We start from the raw sequence: 19,698 nt of genomic DNA, 5'->3' as shown, positions 1-19,698 counted from the left end.
ATTAATCTAAACTATTAAATCAAATAATTGCAACTAAAAACGATAGATTCAAAGATTAAGGAGATATTCAACTTCAAATAAAGAATTAAGACACACAACGACATCAAACTCTACTATGTTGACACATGTTAAAATTTAATTAGTTATTTAATTCTTGACAATCACGGTGTAATCCCCAATTTATTTATTAAACGATTCATCGAGTTAATAAACCTATTTAAATCTAACAGTCCAATTATTTCTAATTGAATTTAATTAGATCTAAATGCATTGAATCTTTGTGGAATTTCAGTTTTCACCTAAAACCGCACACTGAAACCTAATACTATTTCTAGTCAGTTTAACCACATGTTGATGACATCTTTGTTGCTATATTAAATCAATCATCTTCCGATTCGTGATTAATCAACAAACATGTAAATAGTTGATCAGACTATTAACAAGAAATACTAAACCAACGTCAATCAATAATTAAAATCGAGAAAAATAATATATTGAAAATAAACCAAATATCAAACAAAGTATTGTTTAGCCCTATCTTTGTCTTAGTCTAAAGAAATTTATTCCATAAAATTAAACAAAGCAAAGACACAATGTTTGAATTCATAAGAATAAAATCTAGGGAGGAATAAGAAAATCTAACGTAGTTGGCGTGATTCTCCCTTTGAAATTATCTTCATCCTCTCTCTCAAATTCTCAATTCTTTCTTCCTCCAAGTTCTTAAGAGAAAGTTGTCTGCTGCTTAGTTTTCTGTTCTCTTCATTCTCTGCTTCCTCCCTTCTATTTTCTCTACCTTCTTTACGTATCTGCCTAGCCTTCTGCTCTCACGCCTCTACCTCTACCTCTGCCTCATCTCCAGTCTTATCTCCCTTTTCACGTTTGTTTAACGTTTTTCTATCTTCACTTGATGGACCTAATCCTCCAAATCTTTAAAGCACATGTTAAGTTCAAAAATTGTAGATAAAATTGTAGAGATTTTTTTTTTCAAATGCGAGGCTTCCTCTCTATCAAGATCTGCACAGATTTTCTTCCAAAACTTCAATATTCTCAAGAAAATAACTTTTGATATTTTGTTGCATTTGAAACCTTGTACAATCATCTTATCTTTCAAGTTAAGCATTTTTCCTCTTTTATTCAAATTTATAATTATTATAAAATTAATTCAGAGAAACACAAATAAGAGATAAAAATTGTAGATAAGCACAAATAAGATCCCTAAAATCTCTATAAGATTTGGGCTTATCATTCACACAAAGATTCGTAAGATCATCTCACAAAATATCTATTCTTGTTCAAGTAGCACTAGTATCTTTCTAACACTAATATTATTAATAATTATTAAACCTTGAGTTTCTAAATCATTTGAATGCATCTTATTTCATTTGAATGAATAGCCTAAATGGGTGTCAAAGTCATAAGCATGTATCCGAGAATTTTGGATGCAAAAGGCAAATAAAATAAATTTTGTATTAATGTTTTTTTCAAGAAAAGAAAAGGTCCATACATAAAATGCATAGAAAATCTTAATTTTGACTTTCAGTTTCCTTTGATTTTGAGTGATGTAATTTTTTACTTACTAGTATACTTTTCTTTCTCTTCTTTTATGAGAAAATGATGCAGATCATTGTTATGTTCTTATGTCTCATATTTATTACACTCGACAGTTTTTGTTTATCCTGAAAAGGGCCACTTATATTATTGTACATCTCCAACCCAAAATTCTATTTCAAAGCAACTCTATTTTAAAATAGTGCAATTTCTGCACCAAATACAATATTCATTTCGAACTCATCTACTTCAAATCTCACTCTAAAAAAAAATATTCTCGGATTCGATTTATTTAATTTTTCTTTTTAGTTATTAAATGTGTATTTTTAAAATTTAGTGATATAATTATAATTATATTTTATATTTAATTAATATTATATTATTAATAATTACGATAATATTATTAAAATGATTAATTTAATTATTTTAAATATATTATTGAAATCTATGTTATACGAATTGAAATAGAAATAATTAAAATTGGTGAAATAGATGAGTTTGGACTGGTAGATGAGTTTTGGACTGGTAGATGAGTTTTGAGTGATAGATTCGTTTGGACTGATAGATGAGTTTTGATTGATAGATGAGTTTGACCTAGAATTAACTGTGTGCTTGAATGTTTAAATATTATTTAATAAATTTGTGTTAGATGTTTAATTATAAAATTATTTTAAAATCTATTTATAAATTTTTATAATTAATATTTCAATTTTTATGATTAAATATATAATTATTAAAATAATATAATAAATATTATACTATTATTTAAATATATCTAATTATTAAAATATAAAATAATTTTAAAATCTATTTATAAATTTTTATAATTAATATTTCAATTTTTCTGATTAAATATCTAATTATTAAAATAATATAATAAATACTATACTATTATTTAAATATATCTAATTATTAAAATAATATAATGATATCATATTATTATATAAATAATATTTATAATTTTTAATATAAATATTTATAATTTTTTTTAAAAAGGCTTCCCTCTGCGGCAAATTGGTACAGAGGTTGGAGATGTCCTTACTTTGGATGTATTTCCTTGCATAATTAGGATACATAATGAATGATTAATGCTGCAGCTTTTGGGTCGCTCAAGGCTCGTTTACCTATGTATATTCCAATTCTTCATTATACAAGAGATAAATAGGGCATGCAGGTCCACACATTTATTTTATTAATAATTAATATGGAGTACGTGCAACATTAATTATATATAACATGAATTAAATATATATATATATATTTATAAACTAAATACTCAATTTCAAAAACTTGTATTATTAACAAATGATATTAAACAAAACACATATAAAATAATATTGATTGAAACAAACTAAAAAAAAATATTTATCCATCCACACTACATAACATAAACATCAATTTAAATGTAGATGAAATGACATGTAGAATATATAGATAATACAACATATGTCAATTCAAATTTATAGTTTGAGCTCAATCGTATATTATCGTTGCAACAATGATTATAGACTTTAAATCGTGATTAATATTAACATTTAATTTGATATTCATGGTAATTGACTCATTAACCTAAGAATAAATTATGTCAGAAATTAAAGTTAATAAAAATAAAAATAATATAGAATACAATTTCCATATATTTCTTATGATATTAATTAAAACTTTAAATAATGTCCCTAAAAGGTCTTTTGATTTATGTAGATGATCTGGGATTTTTACAATTAAATAGCTAAAGTTAATTAAAATAATTACTAATATATATTATTTTTTAGGAACAATAATTAAATTATAATGAAATGAAAAAATATAAATTTAATAGTAACAAATATAAAATAAATAAATAACGTAAATTAAATAGTAAACACATATATTGCAATGAAAAATGAACGGACGAATTTATATTTAATATTATCCAAATTATTACAAATCAATTCGTTTAACTAATATTCACATTAACAAGAAAATAATTTAAATAAAAAACGCAATGCATATACTCTCCTAATAAAAAAAATAATGCATATATTCTCCTAATTAAATTATAATAATTTCATTATAAACATCAAGTATATGTCAATTGTGGCTTGAACAAAAGTGAGACTGAATTTAAATTCAGTTACTTAACACATATTTGTGATCATATTTTTTGTCTGATATATTTAAAAAGTGAAACTGTCGGTTAACCTATTATTGCTTAGTGAGCATGTGTATAGTTTTACCAATGAGTCTGATTTGTTAGTTGGTAAAGAGTTCGACAACAAAATAGATGTTAAAAGAGAATTGTATAATATATAGTGAAAGCTTCATTTGAGATGCGAGTTTTAGAATCCACCACGACTCAATTCATTAAGATCGTGAAGTAAATCATCGCACCAATTGGGAGATAATCAACAGATTTTTATGGGAGCGATTCATCCTTCTGGAACGCGGCATACAACCTCTATTGTACTGCACTCTCCAAGTGTGCTTGTTCCCCATTTGTCCTTACTCCGACAAGTCTTTGTGAAATAAATATGATGATAAAAAGGCGTTAATACGTAGATGATACAACACAAAAATAGGGATCATCACGGTTTTCTGTTCGAACTTATTGCAATAATTAATTGTTATATAACTAATAAAAAATTGAGGCACCAACAAGCAAGGTCAACTATAATAATATCAATATGATGGTGGAAAATTTTAGAGGACAACACACTACAAAAAAAGTGTTTCTAGAAGCGGTTTTTGAGAAGTTCCTACATCTAGTATCTTTTCAAAAGTGGTTTACAACTGCTCCTAAATTCATATATTTAGAAATGGTTGAAAACTACTCTCATATTGACAACGTATAGGAATGGAGGAAACCATTCTTATTGCCAACTGTGTCCAAAGCGGTTTGACACCTGTCCTATATTTATTGCTCCTATATCGATGCCATATAGGAGTGATTTGCAACCGCTCTTAAAATTGTGATATGCACGACGTGTATGATCGGTGTCAAACCGCTCTTCAGTTGCTACCATCAATAGCGGTTGCAAAGCACTCTTATATTGATGGCGTGTAGGAACGGTGAATGGCCGTTCTTACACCTCACTCTTTTTAGAACGCTTTGAAGAGGCTCCTAAATGCACAGCTATAGGAGCGGTCCAAAACCGTTGTAATATTCACAATATGTACAATTGGTTTCAAACTGCTCTTTAATTGGCAACATCAACAGCGGTTGCAAATCGCTCTTATATCCATGATATGTAGGAGCGGTGTAAGACCGTTCTTACACTTCACGTCTTTTAGAACACTTTGAAACAGTTCCTAAATACACAACTACAAAAACGGTTCGAAACTGTTGTAATATGCGTAATTGGTACGAGCATTATCAAACCGCACCTAAAATAAACAATAGAAGCGGTTCTTCAACTTGTACCACCGGTTGAAAAAACCGCTTCTATAAGATATAAGGTCATCAATAAGAGGAGCGATTTTGCAACCGGTGGTACAAGTGCTGGAGCGGTTAAAAACCGATCTTAAAATTGAAAAAAACCGCTTCTGTAAGAGAATTTTTTTGTAGTGAACAAAAAATGTATGCCTTGAAATCAATACAAACAATGATGCAAAATAAGGGCGTTGAGATTAGCTACTTTAAAGAGCGTGGAAGGGGAATCAGCTTGCCATAAATCAGTTGAGGGGAGATCCTTTCGAAAGTTTCAAATTACTTCATGCATATATGTATCCAGGGTCAACAACACAATTGAAGGTCAACGAAAATGGTAGCTTCAAATATATGTTTTTGTCTCATCGTGTATGTATTGCAAGATTTAGATATATGAAGTAGGTTTTACTGGTAGACACAACACAAGATGGAAACCAGCACCAATATCATATTGATTGGGCAGTTGTTGATTCACAAAGCGAAGCTTCTTGTACTTTTTTTTTAAAAGTTGCATGAATTGATATCTGATGATGATGAGCTAGTTTATATTTCAACATGCACAAAGGAATCATCAATGGTCTTGTCCACGTATACAAGCAAGCACGACATGGGCATTGCATAAGGCATCTTGGAAAAAACATCTAGTTAGGGACAAAGTCCAAGGTAAGAGGAATTGTTTATGTGAGCTGCTAAATCTTATAGGAAAGTTGAGTTTGATCAATTGTACGAAGAGATGAAAAATAGCTATCCATGTATCACAAAATATCTCGAGGGCAGCATTGATAGAGAAAAATTTGCAAGAGCATATTTTCTTGACTCTCGGTATAATATTATAACAACAAATGGATCGGAATCAATCAACACAAAGTTGATGATTGCACGAGAGCTATCAACGACTACTTTGTTGGATGAAATTCAAAGCTTTATCTCATCTTGGTTTAATAATCATCTCAAAGTACCACTGCTTTAACATGACATCTTACTCCATGGGTTGAGACGACCTTGCGATCAAGATTTATTGAGTCGCGAAAAATGGACATTTGTTTAGATAAATAGTTTTGAATACCACGTCACCGGAGTTGGTCATGATGCAGTTGTAGAGTTAAATGGAAGAACATGTCATTATCGAGTTTTCGATATTATCTTGACCCGACTCGAAAAAAGCAGGCTGAATTAGTTGTGTCTGACAGGCAATCGGATACGTTTTTTATTCAACTCATTTACCCATAATAATAACAATAAAATAATAAATATATGATGTGATTTATATATGTTTATATCTTTTGAGTAAGAAGCATATATTTATTAAATACCCATCAAGTCTTTAGATACAAAATAGTGCAAAAATAAAGGACTTGACTCCACTTGTGCAATAACCGGTCCATGGGTCAGTTTTAAATGCAAGGGCATGAGCACCTTCATTTTTGGATTGTAGACAGCGGATGATAACAAAATCAGCTTCTTGACAACAAACTTGGCAGATACAGAAAACAATTAGAGCATTAGCATTAAAGGGAAATGGAGAGCTGATTGACCTCATCTGCGTTCACTGCTTCTGTCTCAACTATACTGTTAGTTCATTGGTTTTGACGACAATTTTGACACCTTCACGCACGAATGATAATTTGGCTACATGCGGCAAGAAAATCTCCGGCATACGATGTCATCTGATCTGATTACCACTTGTTAAACTTTATATTTCTTAAACACACTAAAATTTTAAACATTCATATCAAATTATTAGAAATAATTCAGCAAAAACATATCGGAATCTATGATAATGAATTTTTTTGGATGAAGCTTTGCACAACCAAATATCCTTAGTTTTTTTTATAGGATCAATCACAATTTTTGACTTTTAATCCTTTTTAGAATATCCTTAATGTGGAAGAAAATAAATGAATTGTTTGTTTTACGGATTTAGTTTGAGTACTACAACTCTTAAATATGTCCACTCAATTTGTCTTTTCGGAGTACCCATCAATGACATCTTTTCATTTACTAATTCTAATTAAATAGTATAAGGTTTTTACGCATTAAATTCTATATTTAAATATAAATATTGAGTTGACTTTATAAATGACTAATTTGACTCAATAAATTTGATAGAATATAATATAATTGCTATTAAAATATGTAAGCCCATTATAGAAAACAACAACGTTAATAACAATCTCTCATTTGGAATTCTTATGTTTCTTGATCAATTATATCGTATAATTGCTATTAAAATATGTATGTCCATTATAGAAAACAATATTAATAACAATCTCTTGTTTGGACTTCTTATGTTTCTTGATCAATTATATCGTATAACCTCGAATGTGCATCAACTATAACTATCTAATTTAAAAATATTTTCTAAGTAACAATATGGCCCATCTAGTATATTACCATGGAATCTAAGTTATCTAGATCCATCAATGGTCACCTTACTAATATATTCAATGACACGTATCAAATATGGATTTGTCGCATGAAAACTACGTGCAATGTGATCATCAAAATCCTATTTCTAACTAGTCCAACTTCATTTTTTAACGAGATCAAATAAATCATAAATAACATATAGAGTTTATGTCACGCCCCGAAACTCAGGATTGACACCGACGTTGTTTAACAATCACACAATCGAAAACAACTAGTCTAGTAGTACAATATAAACCAAAATCAGTTTATATCATAATTTCAAATAGAAACAACATTGTCTTTACAATTCAATTGAAATACTAGTGCATAAACGTTTTACAATTAATTAATCATAAAATTCGAAAATCTATCTACTACTGATCTTGCACATCACCAGCCCCAAATGTGTTCGGACTATTCTTTAACAACCTGTTCTTCGGTTTTATCTGGGAAGGGATAGTAAGTGGTGAGTATTTTGAGAAATACTCAGCAAGTGGGGTCGAATCGAGCACAACGTAACAACATGCATAAAAGTTTGAAAAATCACATGACTTACATACATAATTCATAACACGTGCATAACATTGACCAGACACTGAGATTCATCTACTTTCTATCAGTCCTAATTTTTATTCTTCTAAGAAGGCGATACCATATAACGGTTACAATCTCACCGTGTAAGGGCCATAAACATATCTCATATTGGGATTCTCACTCATATACAGTCGAATCCTCACAGTGCCCAAAATCATATGACAACCAACACAAGAACGGAGTAGAAGAAGAATTCATACTCGACCATGTTTTTCAAAAACGAAAAAAATACGCATAAACGAAATTTAATCTTTAAAACAAACCCACTTAATTACCTTGGTTTTTGAGTGCTAAAAACGAGGGTGCACGATTTCTTGGCTTGGATCACTTCTTGCTCCTCACTCGGGCGGTACTCAGGCTCACTTTCTTGCCTAACTTTGGGACAATTTTTAAGCAGGGTTTCAGCTAGGGAATGCTGCTGGAAATTTCGAAACTTTCAGCTAAGTATTTCGAGATTGTGGTGTGGTGTGGTGAGGCGTGGGAAGATGGCCTATTTATAGGTGAGGGAAGGAGGTTTAATATGTCAGCCAAATCCTACCTATATGGCATCGAAATCAGCCGATTTTCTTTCCATTTCATCACCAAACCTCACTCTTATTTGACTCCAATCATTCCCTAATCCAATAGCCTTGATTGGTTCGAAATTTAGGTGTAAGGGTGGGGAGGATTTGCTGAATCTTGGGTCAAACCTTATTGATTCCTTGTGCATGATTTGCTGATTTGTTTCCTTTCAATTTATGCATGGATATGTTCTTGTATAGGCATGCCATTAAATTCAAAATGAGCACAACATATCTTGGATATGAGCACAACATGCACTTTAAACAAGAAATGAGAATCATGAAGCATAAAACATGACACGTGGAAGCACCGAAAGTTAATCTGTTTTTTAGGGTTTTACTGAAATCGGTTTTTTATATGTTAATCCTATAAGGAGTGTGGTCGTACAACGGTTATAATTTCATCATATACGAGTCAATTTGGAAATTATTTCTCAAATCCAATCGAACTGAACATAAAATTTAACCAATCGTCAAGGAAATATGTTGTAAAAAAGTAATCATACTCGAATGCAACTTTCAATAACTGAAACAATTCATATATGTCTTGATAAATGTACATCAATTTCAAAATTTATGTATTTATCTGTTTGAAATTTCGAATTCTCAGACACAATCTCAAACAAACTTGAAAACTTATCCAATACAATATCGAATAATTAAAAATAAATAATTATCAAGTTTGAAATTTGCGAGTTTTACAAATGTTGCTTTCAAAACATCCATCAATGACCCTTACATTTACTAGAGTCTCATCAATCTTAATTAAATAGTATAAAGTTTATACATATTAAATTCCATAATTAAATATAAATCTTGAGTCGAATCACTTATTTGATTAAATTAAGTAGATAATATATAATTGTTATTTAATTATGTAAGAATTTTAACAGTATATTGCGAAGGCGAAATCTTATGTACGTGATTGCAATAACTTTATGACGTGCATAATTACATTAATAATTTTTAGAGTACGTCTCGTGTGAGACGATATCACGAATCTTTATCTGTGAGACGTGTCAACCCTATTGATATTCACAATAAAAAGTAATACTTTTTCATGGATGACCCAAATAAGATATATGTCTCACAAAATATGACTCGTGAGACCGTCTCACATGAATTTTTACCTAATATTTATATGCGTAAAATATATAGTTAAATAATTTCCTGAACTATTTCGTTTTTACTCAAATTGAGTTAAAAATAATAATTTATATTATCTTTATATTTTAAATCATCTCAGCCAAACAGCGTCAAAATTATTGTTTCTATATGACATCTAATTTTAAGAAATACTTTTCCCAAAAAAGTACATTATATTATTTTTATAATAATTTAGAAGTTTACATAGCTTTTTTTTTACAAAGATTAAATCAATAAGGAATTAAAAACACACAAAATTTGAAAATTAAATATTAATTATTAATTTATTTCTTACTATTGTTATTATTTAAATATTTATTTTCATTGACAGTATTAATATTTTTAATTTACTTATACGATTAATATAATACTAAATTATTCTGTTTTATCAATATTATTTCTTGATGTATTTTTTATTATAACTTTAAAAAAAATAATGATAAAAAATTTAAAATGGATGTCGAATCAGCTTATATTTATATTCTATTATATATATTTTTTTAAAAATCAGATATTTTATATTCACAACAATGGCGATTCCAACTTCCACCTTGCAACCGGGATACTTCCATTTTCGAGCAGATAGAATAAATTTGTTTGCTGTTTCTTTGGAATTCATCGGTTGATTATGGCGTTTGCGTGGATTTCCCCGAACACCTTTTCTGCGTTCTCATCATCATCTAATGATCGTAATGATCTTTGGAAGATTCCGAAATTCCGGGCGCATCCTTCTTCAGCTGGAATTTTGAATTGCAGCTGCAAATGTGAATCGAATTCATCGGATAATGGGTTGAAATTTGTGCTCCACGATGCTCTTGATTCTTCTGGCATCGATACAACTCATGCTCGGGTAGGTTATTCTTTTGATTGTTAGCTTTTTGTGATTTCAAGATTTTTGTTTGGTTGAAGTTGTTAGATTTTGTTAGATTTATATGAGGTGAAATTAGCATTTACATGATTATATACATTAAATCATCTAGGTTAGTGAGCTGTGTGATTGCGTTTACATAATTATATACAATAAATCATCTTCTTTTTTTTTTTTTTGGTTTATAGTTGTTGAAATACGGTGTTTATTTAATAATTTATCGCTCTTTTGAATATCTCATCACTTCAGTAAAAATGTCGACTTGACTATTTTTTTGGAAGTCTGATAAAATGATGTGAACTTAGTTGCTACAGTTTACAATTATTTTTAATATATCAAATCATATGACATGAATTTAGATATGGGAATATGCTCAAAAAAAAAGAGAGAGAGAGAAACGATGTCCATAAAATTTCACATTATTAGTCTATGACTGCCTTTTGGAGACGTATATTCAGCAGGTAAAAAGAAAGAAGAGAAGTGAGGATTTCTTCTGTACCTAATTCTCATAGGTTGCATGAGCTAATCTGGATGGAGACTGGGCGTAAACCATCTTGGGCCATGTACATTATTTCCTCCAGATTATTTTCACTCTTCAATGTGAACTACATTGATCTTTGATCACCAATAACTTTGTTCAACATATGACTTTCATTTATGGTTTGAAATACTGTGGTCAAAAGGCTTCATCAACATATTATTGAAAGGCGTGTTTTCTCGAGTTTGATATGTTTTGTTGGTAAAATTAGTAAGAATTTAAATCTGTTCTGTTGCTAGTTCTAAACTTAGAATATTCTAGCGCAACAATGGATTTTCCTCCTAGAATGTATTTTAATGTTCGGAAGAAGATTTAAATGTTTTATCTGTTGAACAGGCAGCAAGGGAAGGTTTCTGCTCACAGATTCAAAAACTAACTGATATCGAGAGAGAGACGAGTACAAGAGTAAATAAAGATGTTGATTTGGGAAGAGCTGCTCTGCATATAGCCGCTGAGGATGACTCCCTTATATCACACTCTTCTGTTCCGCTTCCAGTTGACGATTTTCTTTTTAGGTTGGACAGTCTTGCCGTGGAATATTGCTCTCGTTACAGCTCTTCTCTTAGATCCTCCCCTGAGGATTTTCTGGAGTGTTTAAATAGATACTTATATGTGAACAAAGTGAGTCCGATTTCTTTCCATTTATCAACAATATTTCGTGAATATTATGTTTATGTGCCTATTTTATGTGGACAGTTAATAACTATGCTAAGGTCAAAAGCTGATTCTCTGTTATCCTTAGCTGTTAAAAGCTTCTCTTTTCATCTATGCTATCCTTTATTTGGAGAGAGGTGTTACTTGTTAGTTTAAAATACAAGTGCTGAATTGATTTAAGAATTCAGGCATGCTGCATCATCTACAGTGTTTACTTTAAAATTTTAGAGAAAACAGGTAAAGGTTTCTGATATAATTCTTGGACGGCATTATGCAAAGAGGAATAACTATTAATGCTGATGGTTTTAGTTCAGCTTGGAGGAAAAATGGCTATCCCGTTAAAATGTTTGCTAGTGCAGCGCTTGAATATTCACCCGTATGTGTTTTGAAAAAATAAAAAATCATTGATGCTTGAACTCTTGTTGTTTACTATCATTGTTCAAGAGTTGGTCTTCATACACCCTGAGAAGCAACATGGCTCTCTCCTTCTCGGTATTGGGAATCATCTTGTTCTTTTTCATGGCACTAGTTAACTCCATAGTTTTCTTGCTGCTATTAGAATTTACCTCTGAGTGCAACTTTGGTTTTTGATTTTCAGGCTTTTCGAAGATCAAGTGCGAAAAATCAGGTGGAGCAGCGTGCTCTTTATCTGAATTCAGTATGTATCTCTGTCATGGTTACTTTTGTTGTAAATACGATAAATAGTTTATGACTCTATATTAAGTACTGATTGTTTTGGCCGCCAGGTATTAACACATCGTTCGGGTTCTGTTCCAATGCTTTCTCTTATTTACTCGGAGATTCTAAAGATGCTTCGTTTATGGGGAGTCCTAAATTTTGATGTGGAAATTTTCTTCCCACGTGATTCTTATGGTTCTCCCAGTTGTTATCACAAACAAGAAAGCAAAGAATCAGATCAGCTAGATGTTATGGCATCACATGCTTTACTGGTGGAGGTAATATTTCTTGCTTGTCCACTACATTTTGTGGCATGCCTGTCCCTACTTTGTTGTTGATGTATATATTTGCTTCTTCAGCGTGCACTGGACATCTTTTAGACATGGCTTACCTTTCCATTTGTGTATTACTTTTCAATCTGATGGCTTTAGTCATCTATAACCACCAATCTAATTGTTCATTATATCTCATGAAATTTATGACTAATAAATGTGTCATGTGCTTTCTTATAGCATCCATGAATTTAATGCAACCATGCTATAATAAAATTGAAAAGCCTGTGATCCTGAGTTTGACTTATTTGGTCTTTTCGAGCCAACTTAGTAAGTTCTGCATTAAATCAGTGCAATTGTGATTTTCTGAGTGGATTACGATAATAGTTGTGAGATTTGGATTAGATACATTTGAACTGCATCAAAAGTCTACTTGGGGTTTATAAAGTTTTCTTAGCTCTGAAAAACATGTGATACTCAAATTTATTTCAATTAACTTTGCCCCTTTACTTGCCCATATTTATTTTGTTGATTATCTGGTAACGTGGACTATCACAGATATTGCAAGATTTGAAGCATGCTTTCTGGCCATTTCAGCTTGATCATCCTAGAAGTCTCTTCCTAAGGGCAGCATATGCTGCTCATTGTTACAACGGATCCAGCGAAAATAAAGAAAGGTACTGATGTGTAGTTTCTTAAGACCAATTCAAATTTTCTCACCCTCCAACGTTTCGGATTGTCTTTTTGAAAATTGAGCCCGTTTCTTTGTTTGATCAGTGCGTTGGAGCTTGCATCTGCCAAGGCTGCTAGGCATAGGCTGCAACGAGGTGTTTGGACCAGTGTTCGGTTTGGGGATATACGCCGTGCTCTGTCAGGTTTGTAGATAACTTGGAGTTCAGTCTCTGACTCTCTGTCCTTTCGATTGGTTGCAATATTCAATATTAGCACACGGACTACGTTGAACTCGATGTTTTTGTATAATTCTGGTATATGTCTACTAGATTAGGAGAATTCAGAACAGCCTAGAGAGTGTGAATATGAAAAATGATGGTTTACTCTATTGGAACTGAAATCCGAAGTCTTAGCGTGATTACTTTCTGAAGAACACATAATCAACAATTTGGCTTTGCAGTTCTTTTTGTTTTCTTCCATTATTGCACTGTTAGTGTATTAGAATTATTTCAAGGTTCAAAGTTGGTTCCATGCTTGTGCGGATTTCTAATTTTTTGCTCTCATTAAATGTGTTTTTAACAGCATGCGAACGGCTCATCTTACTCCAAATTGATCCAAAAGAACTAAGAGACTATGCTGCTCTGTTGTACCATTGTGGATTCTATGTCGAGTCACTTCAGTACCTTAAGCTCTACCAAGATAAAAAGGTATATATACACGTGTGTGAGAGTGTATATATAAATGTTGTACATAACACTGGAATTAGTCCCTTTCGATTTTACTGATAAATCATAAATGTATCATAGGAATCTCCCACCTTTGATTTGAAATCCCGGTTAGCCAGCAACTTGGAGGAAGACGAAGCTGTCGAGAAATTAATAATTCGTCTGAACCTGATATTGATGGAGGAAGGTTGGTGTAGGCAGTCAGATAACAGAAGTGCCCTTTTCAACAATACTGAGCCATGGTAATTTTTATGTCATGCTCATGCCTGATATTTTCCCTTCATTTTGGATGGGGAAAATGTGAGAAGAAGATTAAATATCTGTACAAATGTAAAATGATTGTAAATAGTAGACTTCCTTTAGGATCTCAAGACTAAAATGTTACTAAATTTAATTTCAAGAAATGCACCTAGATTAGAAATGTAGGTTGCACAAGAAAGCAAGGTTATGCTTTGACCGTATTTGTTTTTTGGTCACTGTTCTATGCTTATTTGGTGATTTGATCCATTGATATCACACCATTATCCATACTAGCACAAGTGCACATGCATTATGCAATGCACAATATATGAATACTATCCACACACATACACACACACACAGAGATATATATACATGAAAATAAAAGGTTTTAACTACTTGATTGAGTTGAGATTTGTTTTTATCTAAAATGATGGAGCTGGTTGAGGAGAAATGTGAAAAATTAGTGAAAAATCTGAAATAATTATCAAATACATGAATGAAATCTAAATATAACAAACGAGGTTGGGGCAAAATTAGTATTAAAAAAAAATGTATGATAGACCATACCAAAAATTGCTTGGGTAAAATCTTCATGTTTTATAATGTATTTGTTCTCTTGTGCATGTGTTACGTATTTATATAATCTATTTCTTATAACCAAAAACAAAACAGTTTAAAACGTGCATGGCTAAAAGAAAAGAAAAAACAGAAAAAAGGAAAGGTGAAATGAGAAGGAAAAAAAGACAGAAATTTGGGGTTAAAAATAAATGATAAAATATAATTAAAAAAAAGTCATATTTACCGTACCATTTTGGTGTCTAATATATGTTAATGCTTAATGCGAGCTTATATATATTTTTTATAGTTAATTTGATTTATAATAAAACAAATAATATCATAATTGTAAAACTAACGTGGAACATTTTACAATTTGATAACTCACCAAAATGGCATTTTCAAAAATAAATAACAATCAAATGACAAAAAAGGAAGTGACATTTTCATAAACATATAATAATCAAAAGGAAAAAAAATGTAGCATTTCCATAAATGCATAAATATATAATAATCAAAGGGGAAAAAAAAACCAAAAATAGAAAAATGCCACACCAACCGTACCAAGGCTCACACTTGATATATAGGTGCAGATATATGTTCTTTTGAATTTTCTTGTTGCGAAGGGAGAACGTTGGCAACCCGAGATACGTATCATGCCCTTGGACCACAGGAATAGTTAGTAGAGTTTTAATCCTGTCTATCAAGTCTGGCTCCGTATTGGGAGTAAAAGATGGTGCTGATTTTTCATAATTAATAACCTGCACCGATGCTAGCTCATATGCATAGATGCATTCTTTCCCTTTACCGCCATCATCCATGGTGGCCCTGAAAAAGATGAGGCTATCGTCTGCAAAGAAGAGATGGGTTAGCACTGGCCATCTTGAAGCAATTCGAACTCCCTTTAAGGCCCCTAGTTGCATACATGGATAGTGAGGCTGAGAGGCCTTGGGCACAAATTGCAAGCAGAAATGGCAACAAAAGGTCTACTTGGCGGATTCCCCGGCTCGGTTTAAGGTTGCCCACAACTTCCCGATTGAGTGCAAAGGAATTGCTAACACTCGAAATACAATCCATCTCTTTCCGAATCCATGAGTTGCTAAAATCCATCTTGTCCATTATGGCGGCCATGAACTTCCATCCCATCCGATCGTATGCTTTGCTTATATCAATTATTATATCAAACAATGATTTCATCAATGTAAATATGTATCTACCCAACAATGAGAATTAAGGAACAATGTTTTCATATCTACAATAAAATCTTTATAGATCAATACTCCATAAATTAATAATCTAACTAAAATAATATTTTTCGTCAATCCCGACTGAAGTCAGTTTGCTAAATTAATAATTTCGATAAATTAATAAGATAATAATTTTTCGAAAAAATCCTAGCGTAAATCTATGGTTTGTAACATAAATTAATAATGCTCTAAAAATACAAACATAACTAAGAGAATTTAGTAAAATATCATTAAATGAAAATGACTAGCTGAGACAATATTATATCGTTGATTCAAGTCTAAATACTCATTGTGTGTTGTATAATATTGGATGGATCAAAATCTGTATATATCACATGCAGATGAATTCACTTACTCACAAATTCATGCATATTTCTCAACTTAATTTGTAGGTAGAATCATCTATTTACAACTATGAAAATCTAAAAAAATATATATATACATGATCTAAAGATTAGAAATAGATGGAATGTGGTCCACCACATGTCGGAACAAATTACCATGTCGCTTTCCTATTACATTTCTGGTGGACTCTTTTTTTCCCCTTGGAAAATCTTCATTAGGATGAATGAAAAGAAATAAATAAATAAATTCGACTTTGATGCACGATGTTTAATATTCTATTCCATGTTGGAGGACAAACTTATAAAAGAAATGGGAGAGAATAAGAACACAAGAGCGACTTCCACATAAGTTACTTCAATACATGGTTTCATTTAACTGCTGTCATATAGATGACCGAGAAAAATACAGGGGATGTAGCTTAATTATTGAATTATTACTATCCGCAAACATGATATGAATATTAGATGATCCAACAATCAAAACTACACTTGTCGTGTTTATTGATGTAGCATAAACTTCGCTCACTTACGGTGTACAACAATGTGACTCCAAATTAGCTTCATAAACATTACCGAATTCCATGTAAATCAAGCTGGTTTCTCATATGTATTCTGCTCTCTGAATGTTGCCATTGCACTTCGTATCATACCGGCCATATCCGAACGCACAAAAAGATGTGTGTTATCCAAAACATGTATTATAAACTTCTGGGATTGAGGCAGTGAAGCATTCATGTTGATGATGAATTGTGCCATTGGAATGTCACTGCACAACGACAGATCAAGTTCGAAGATGAAAATTAAAACAAATAGGAAAAGAAAAAAGAACAATGTTTTCCTTTTTAGATGATAATTATAATATTTACCATGAAATGTACAATCCTTTGATGGCATTCACCATGATAATTCTGCAACACGTACATACCATTAAGACTATATAAGAACAAATAATTCAAATATTCAAAATCCATCAAAAATTTTCAGTCTAATCAGAATTCAGAACATGGTTAAATGTCTTCCCCATTGTGAACACCTTAACTCAAAATTTTCTAAAATGATTATAAAATTAACAAAATAAAAATCTATAGACCTCAAAATTATCCTTTTCCACTCAAGTCCACCGACATCCTCGAGGTAAGATCAACAAGTCCGATATTTATATTTTCATTTTTATCACACTCCATCTGCCTAAAAAATAACCAATTAATAGTTTTATCAGGTCAAAGTTCAAACAGTGTCCATATTTTGAGTTGAAGCCTCACTATGGACGCTCTATAAAATGAATAATATTTGAAATTTTTATAACCGGAATATTTATCTAATTATTTTATATATCTTAAATAACTAATGTCGTACAAATGATGGATCAGATGAAAGTATTCATAGCAGGTAACTGCGTATGATCGAGATCGACAATTCTACACATGCATTCAAATTTTAGGACTAATTCATGCCTTAATTTGTACATGGTGTTAAAATTTATGGTGATGCAATGCCAAAACAAGGCACAAATATATCACAATTAGGACTATGTCGTATGAATCTGGTGCAAATTGAGATAAACATGGTAACATTGCACCAGATATAAATGTTGTACTGCTACCACTATTTCTATGCTAGTAGCAATATTTTGCCTCAACTCTCTACCACATCTGTGTCACAACTTGAACAAATGGCTCCCTTTCACGAACGAGGAAAAGCAATTATCGTTGGGTAGTTGTTTCACGTAGGGTCCCAGGGATCAGTTCACCATAAACTTGACACAGATGTGATTTAGGATGATTGAAATATTGTCATAAACTACCATCTGCCTCAACTGTCTAGCCCATGCAATCAAAAGTCAAATGGGTAATATATTAGTTGCATTTTGGCCAAACCATCAAATTCCATATCCTGAGATCAATCAGACAGACCACTATCGCCAAAAATAATTCCCTATCCTCAAAACAAATAAATACCGAGGCTGAGACCACAAAATCTTAATATGCTGCGCCAAATCAATAACTATTTCATAAGTCGTGTTATAGGAGTGGAAGCACAGTCATGATAAGAGAAAGTGATTCTAAAAAATCAGGCCCGAAAGGTCATAACCAACAAAGTACAAGTTATAGCGAAGATCTTGAAAGCATTAACAGTGTATCAATCATCCTAACCAACCCCAAAACAGTCTTCAAATCTGAAAACTAGCAAAGGGTGAAATTTTACCTATTCATCTACACTTTTACAACACAATTCAAACAACCATGACAGCTAAATTCAATTATCCTCCCAAAAACAGCTTTACCCTGGACAATTTTCAGCAGCTAAATCTCAATTCATCTTGCAATCATGTTCGGAATGACGTAGCAACATTGCCAAATCCGATTTGCATATTTTAGGTTGCCCTTTCAGCCAAAAATTAAAATCGGCCATCGTAACAGCACTAAACGATCATTTACGGCAGCTCCAAATTATCAAATTCAATTTGTACATACGACAGGATTGTCTATTACACTTAATTCAATTAAATCCTATATACTGTCATATTTTCTCAATTCAGCTACGAGCTCAAGTAATCCAGCAGACAGCAGAATCCCTTGAAGAAAATCAGTACAAGATCAAAGTGAATTCAAAAACAAGAATCATCGTTTCATACCTTGCAGGCTTTGGATTATGGAAGATTGCTTGACGGAAATTACAAACGGAGATGACAATAAGCTTCTTCCCAAATTTTGCAGCTTCTTTGTGTTCCTCTCGAACAATTTTATCCCCTTTTTTATTTTTCCTTTTTTTTTCCTTAAAAAAATAATGCCATGTTAGTAATTACCTAATTTTTTATTAAATAAATTAAAATTAATCTATTTAAAAAAAATTAAAATTAATCAACTTTAAATTTTATAAACTAAAATAAAAAAACGAATCCTTCATTCCGATCTGAAACATGTGCAGCAAGATTTCTGAAAATACATTTAGAAATTTGCTACCCACCGAGACCCAGCTTGTAGCCCAGTGGTCTCACCCCTATTAGATTAGCAAGTTTTCCGAGTTCGAATTCCACGGCGTGTGTTGTAACTAAAAAAAAATTTTTGCTACCAACTGTTGGTCCCACGTGCGGAATTTGAGATAATAAAACCCGAAAATAAAGAATAAAATGGACACCGAGATTTACGTGGAAAATCCCTAAAAATTATTAGGGTAAAAACCACGGGCAAGATGAAAAGATTTTCACTATAATATTTTGTGGTGTACAACTCACTCAC

The 19,698-nt window shown here is 31.6% G+C and overlaps 2 protein-coding genes across 2 annotated transcripts; one reads left to right on the top strand and one right to left on the bottom strand.

The window, feature by feature from the left end:
• The first annotated feature begins 10,171 nt into the window (after nucleotides 1–10,171).
• LOC142527631 (uncharacterized) lies at nucleotides 10,172–14,509 on the top strand. Its single transcript, XM_075632476.1, has 8 exons — nucleotides 10,172–10,513; nucleotides 11,406–11,690; nucleotides 12,322–12,381; nucleotides 12,470–12,679; nucleotides 13,232–13,350; nucleotides 13,451–13,548; nucleotides 13,928–14,052; nucleotides 14,152–14,509. The coding sequence occupies exons 1-8, from the start codon at nucleotides 10,292–10,294 to the stop codon at nucleotides 14,314–14,316; spliced, it is 1,284 nt and encodes a 427-aa protein (XP_075488591.1). The 5' UTR covers nucleotides 10,172–10,291; the 3' UTR covers nucleotides 14,317–14,509.
• Nucleotides 14,510–16,780: 2,271 nt separating this feature from the next.
• Nucleotides 16,781–19,228, bottom strand: LOC142527779 (general transcription and DNA repair factor IIH subunit TFB5). The gene is made up of 3 exons (XM_075632710.1): nucleotides 19,095–19,228; nucleotides 17,326–17,367; nucleotides 16,781–17,225 (listed from the first exon to the last, which is right to left on the bottom strand). Exons 2-3 carry the CDS (start codon nucleotides 17,358–17,360, stop codon nucleotides 17,048–17,050), a joined length of 213 nt encoding a protein of 70 aa, XP_075488825.1. The 5' UTR covers nucleotides 17,361–17,367; nucleotides 19,095–19,228; the 3' UTR covers nucleotides 16,781–17,047.
• Between the last annotated feature and the right edge of the window lie 470 nt (nucleotides 19,229–19,698).

This window comes from Primulina tabacum, chromosome 15 (assembly GCF_025594145.1).
Source record: "Primulina tabacum isolate GXHZ01 chromosome 15, ASM2559414v2, whole genome shotgun sequence".
NCBI lineage: Eukaryota > Viridiplantae > Streptophyta > Magnoliopsida > Lamiales > Gesneriaceae > Primulina > Primulina tabacum.
The sequence above is the reverse complement of the archived record's forward strand: the minus strand, read 5'-3'. Positions and strand labels throughout refer to the sequence as shown.

Excerpts from the sequence above, each read along its gene's own strand:
- LOC142527631 (XM_075632476.1), top strand. The coding sequence starts at position 10,292 with ATGGCGTTTGCGTGGATTTCCCCGAACACCTTTTCTGCGTTCTCATCA. Across the intron at positions 12,382-12,469 it reads GTGCTCTTTATCTGAATTCA|GTATTAACACATCGTTCGGG; the intron begins GTATGTATCTCT and ends TTTGGCCGCCAG. Across the intron at positions 12,680-13,231 it reads CACATGCTTTACTGGTGGAG|ATATTGCAAGATTTGAAGCA; the intron begins GTAATATTTCTT and ends GGACTATCACAG.
- LOC142527779 (XM_075632710.1), bottom strand. The coding sequence starts at position 17,360 with ATGGTGAATGCCATCAAAGGATTGTACATTTCATG. Across the intron at positions 17,226-17,325 it reads AAAGGATTGTACATTTCATG|TGACATTCCAATGGCACAAT; the intron begins GTAAATATTATA and ends GTCGTTGTGCAG.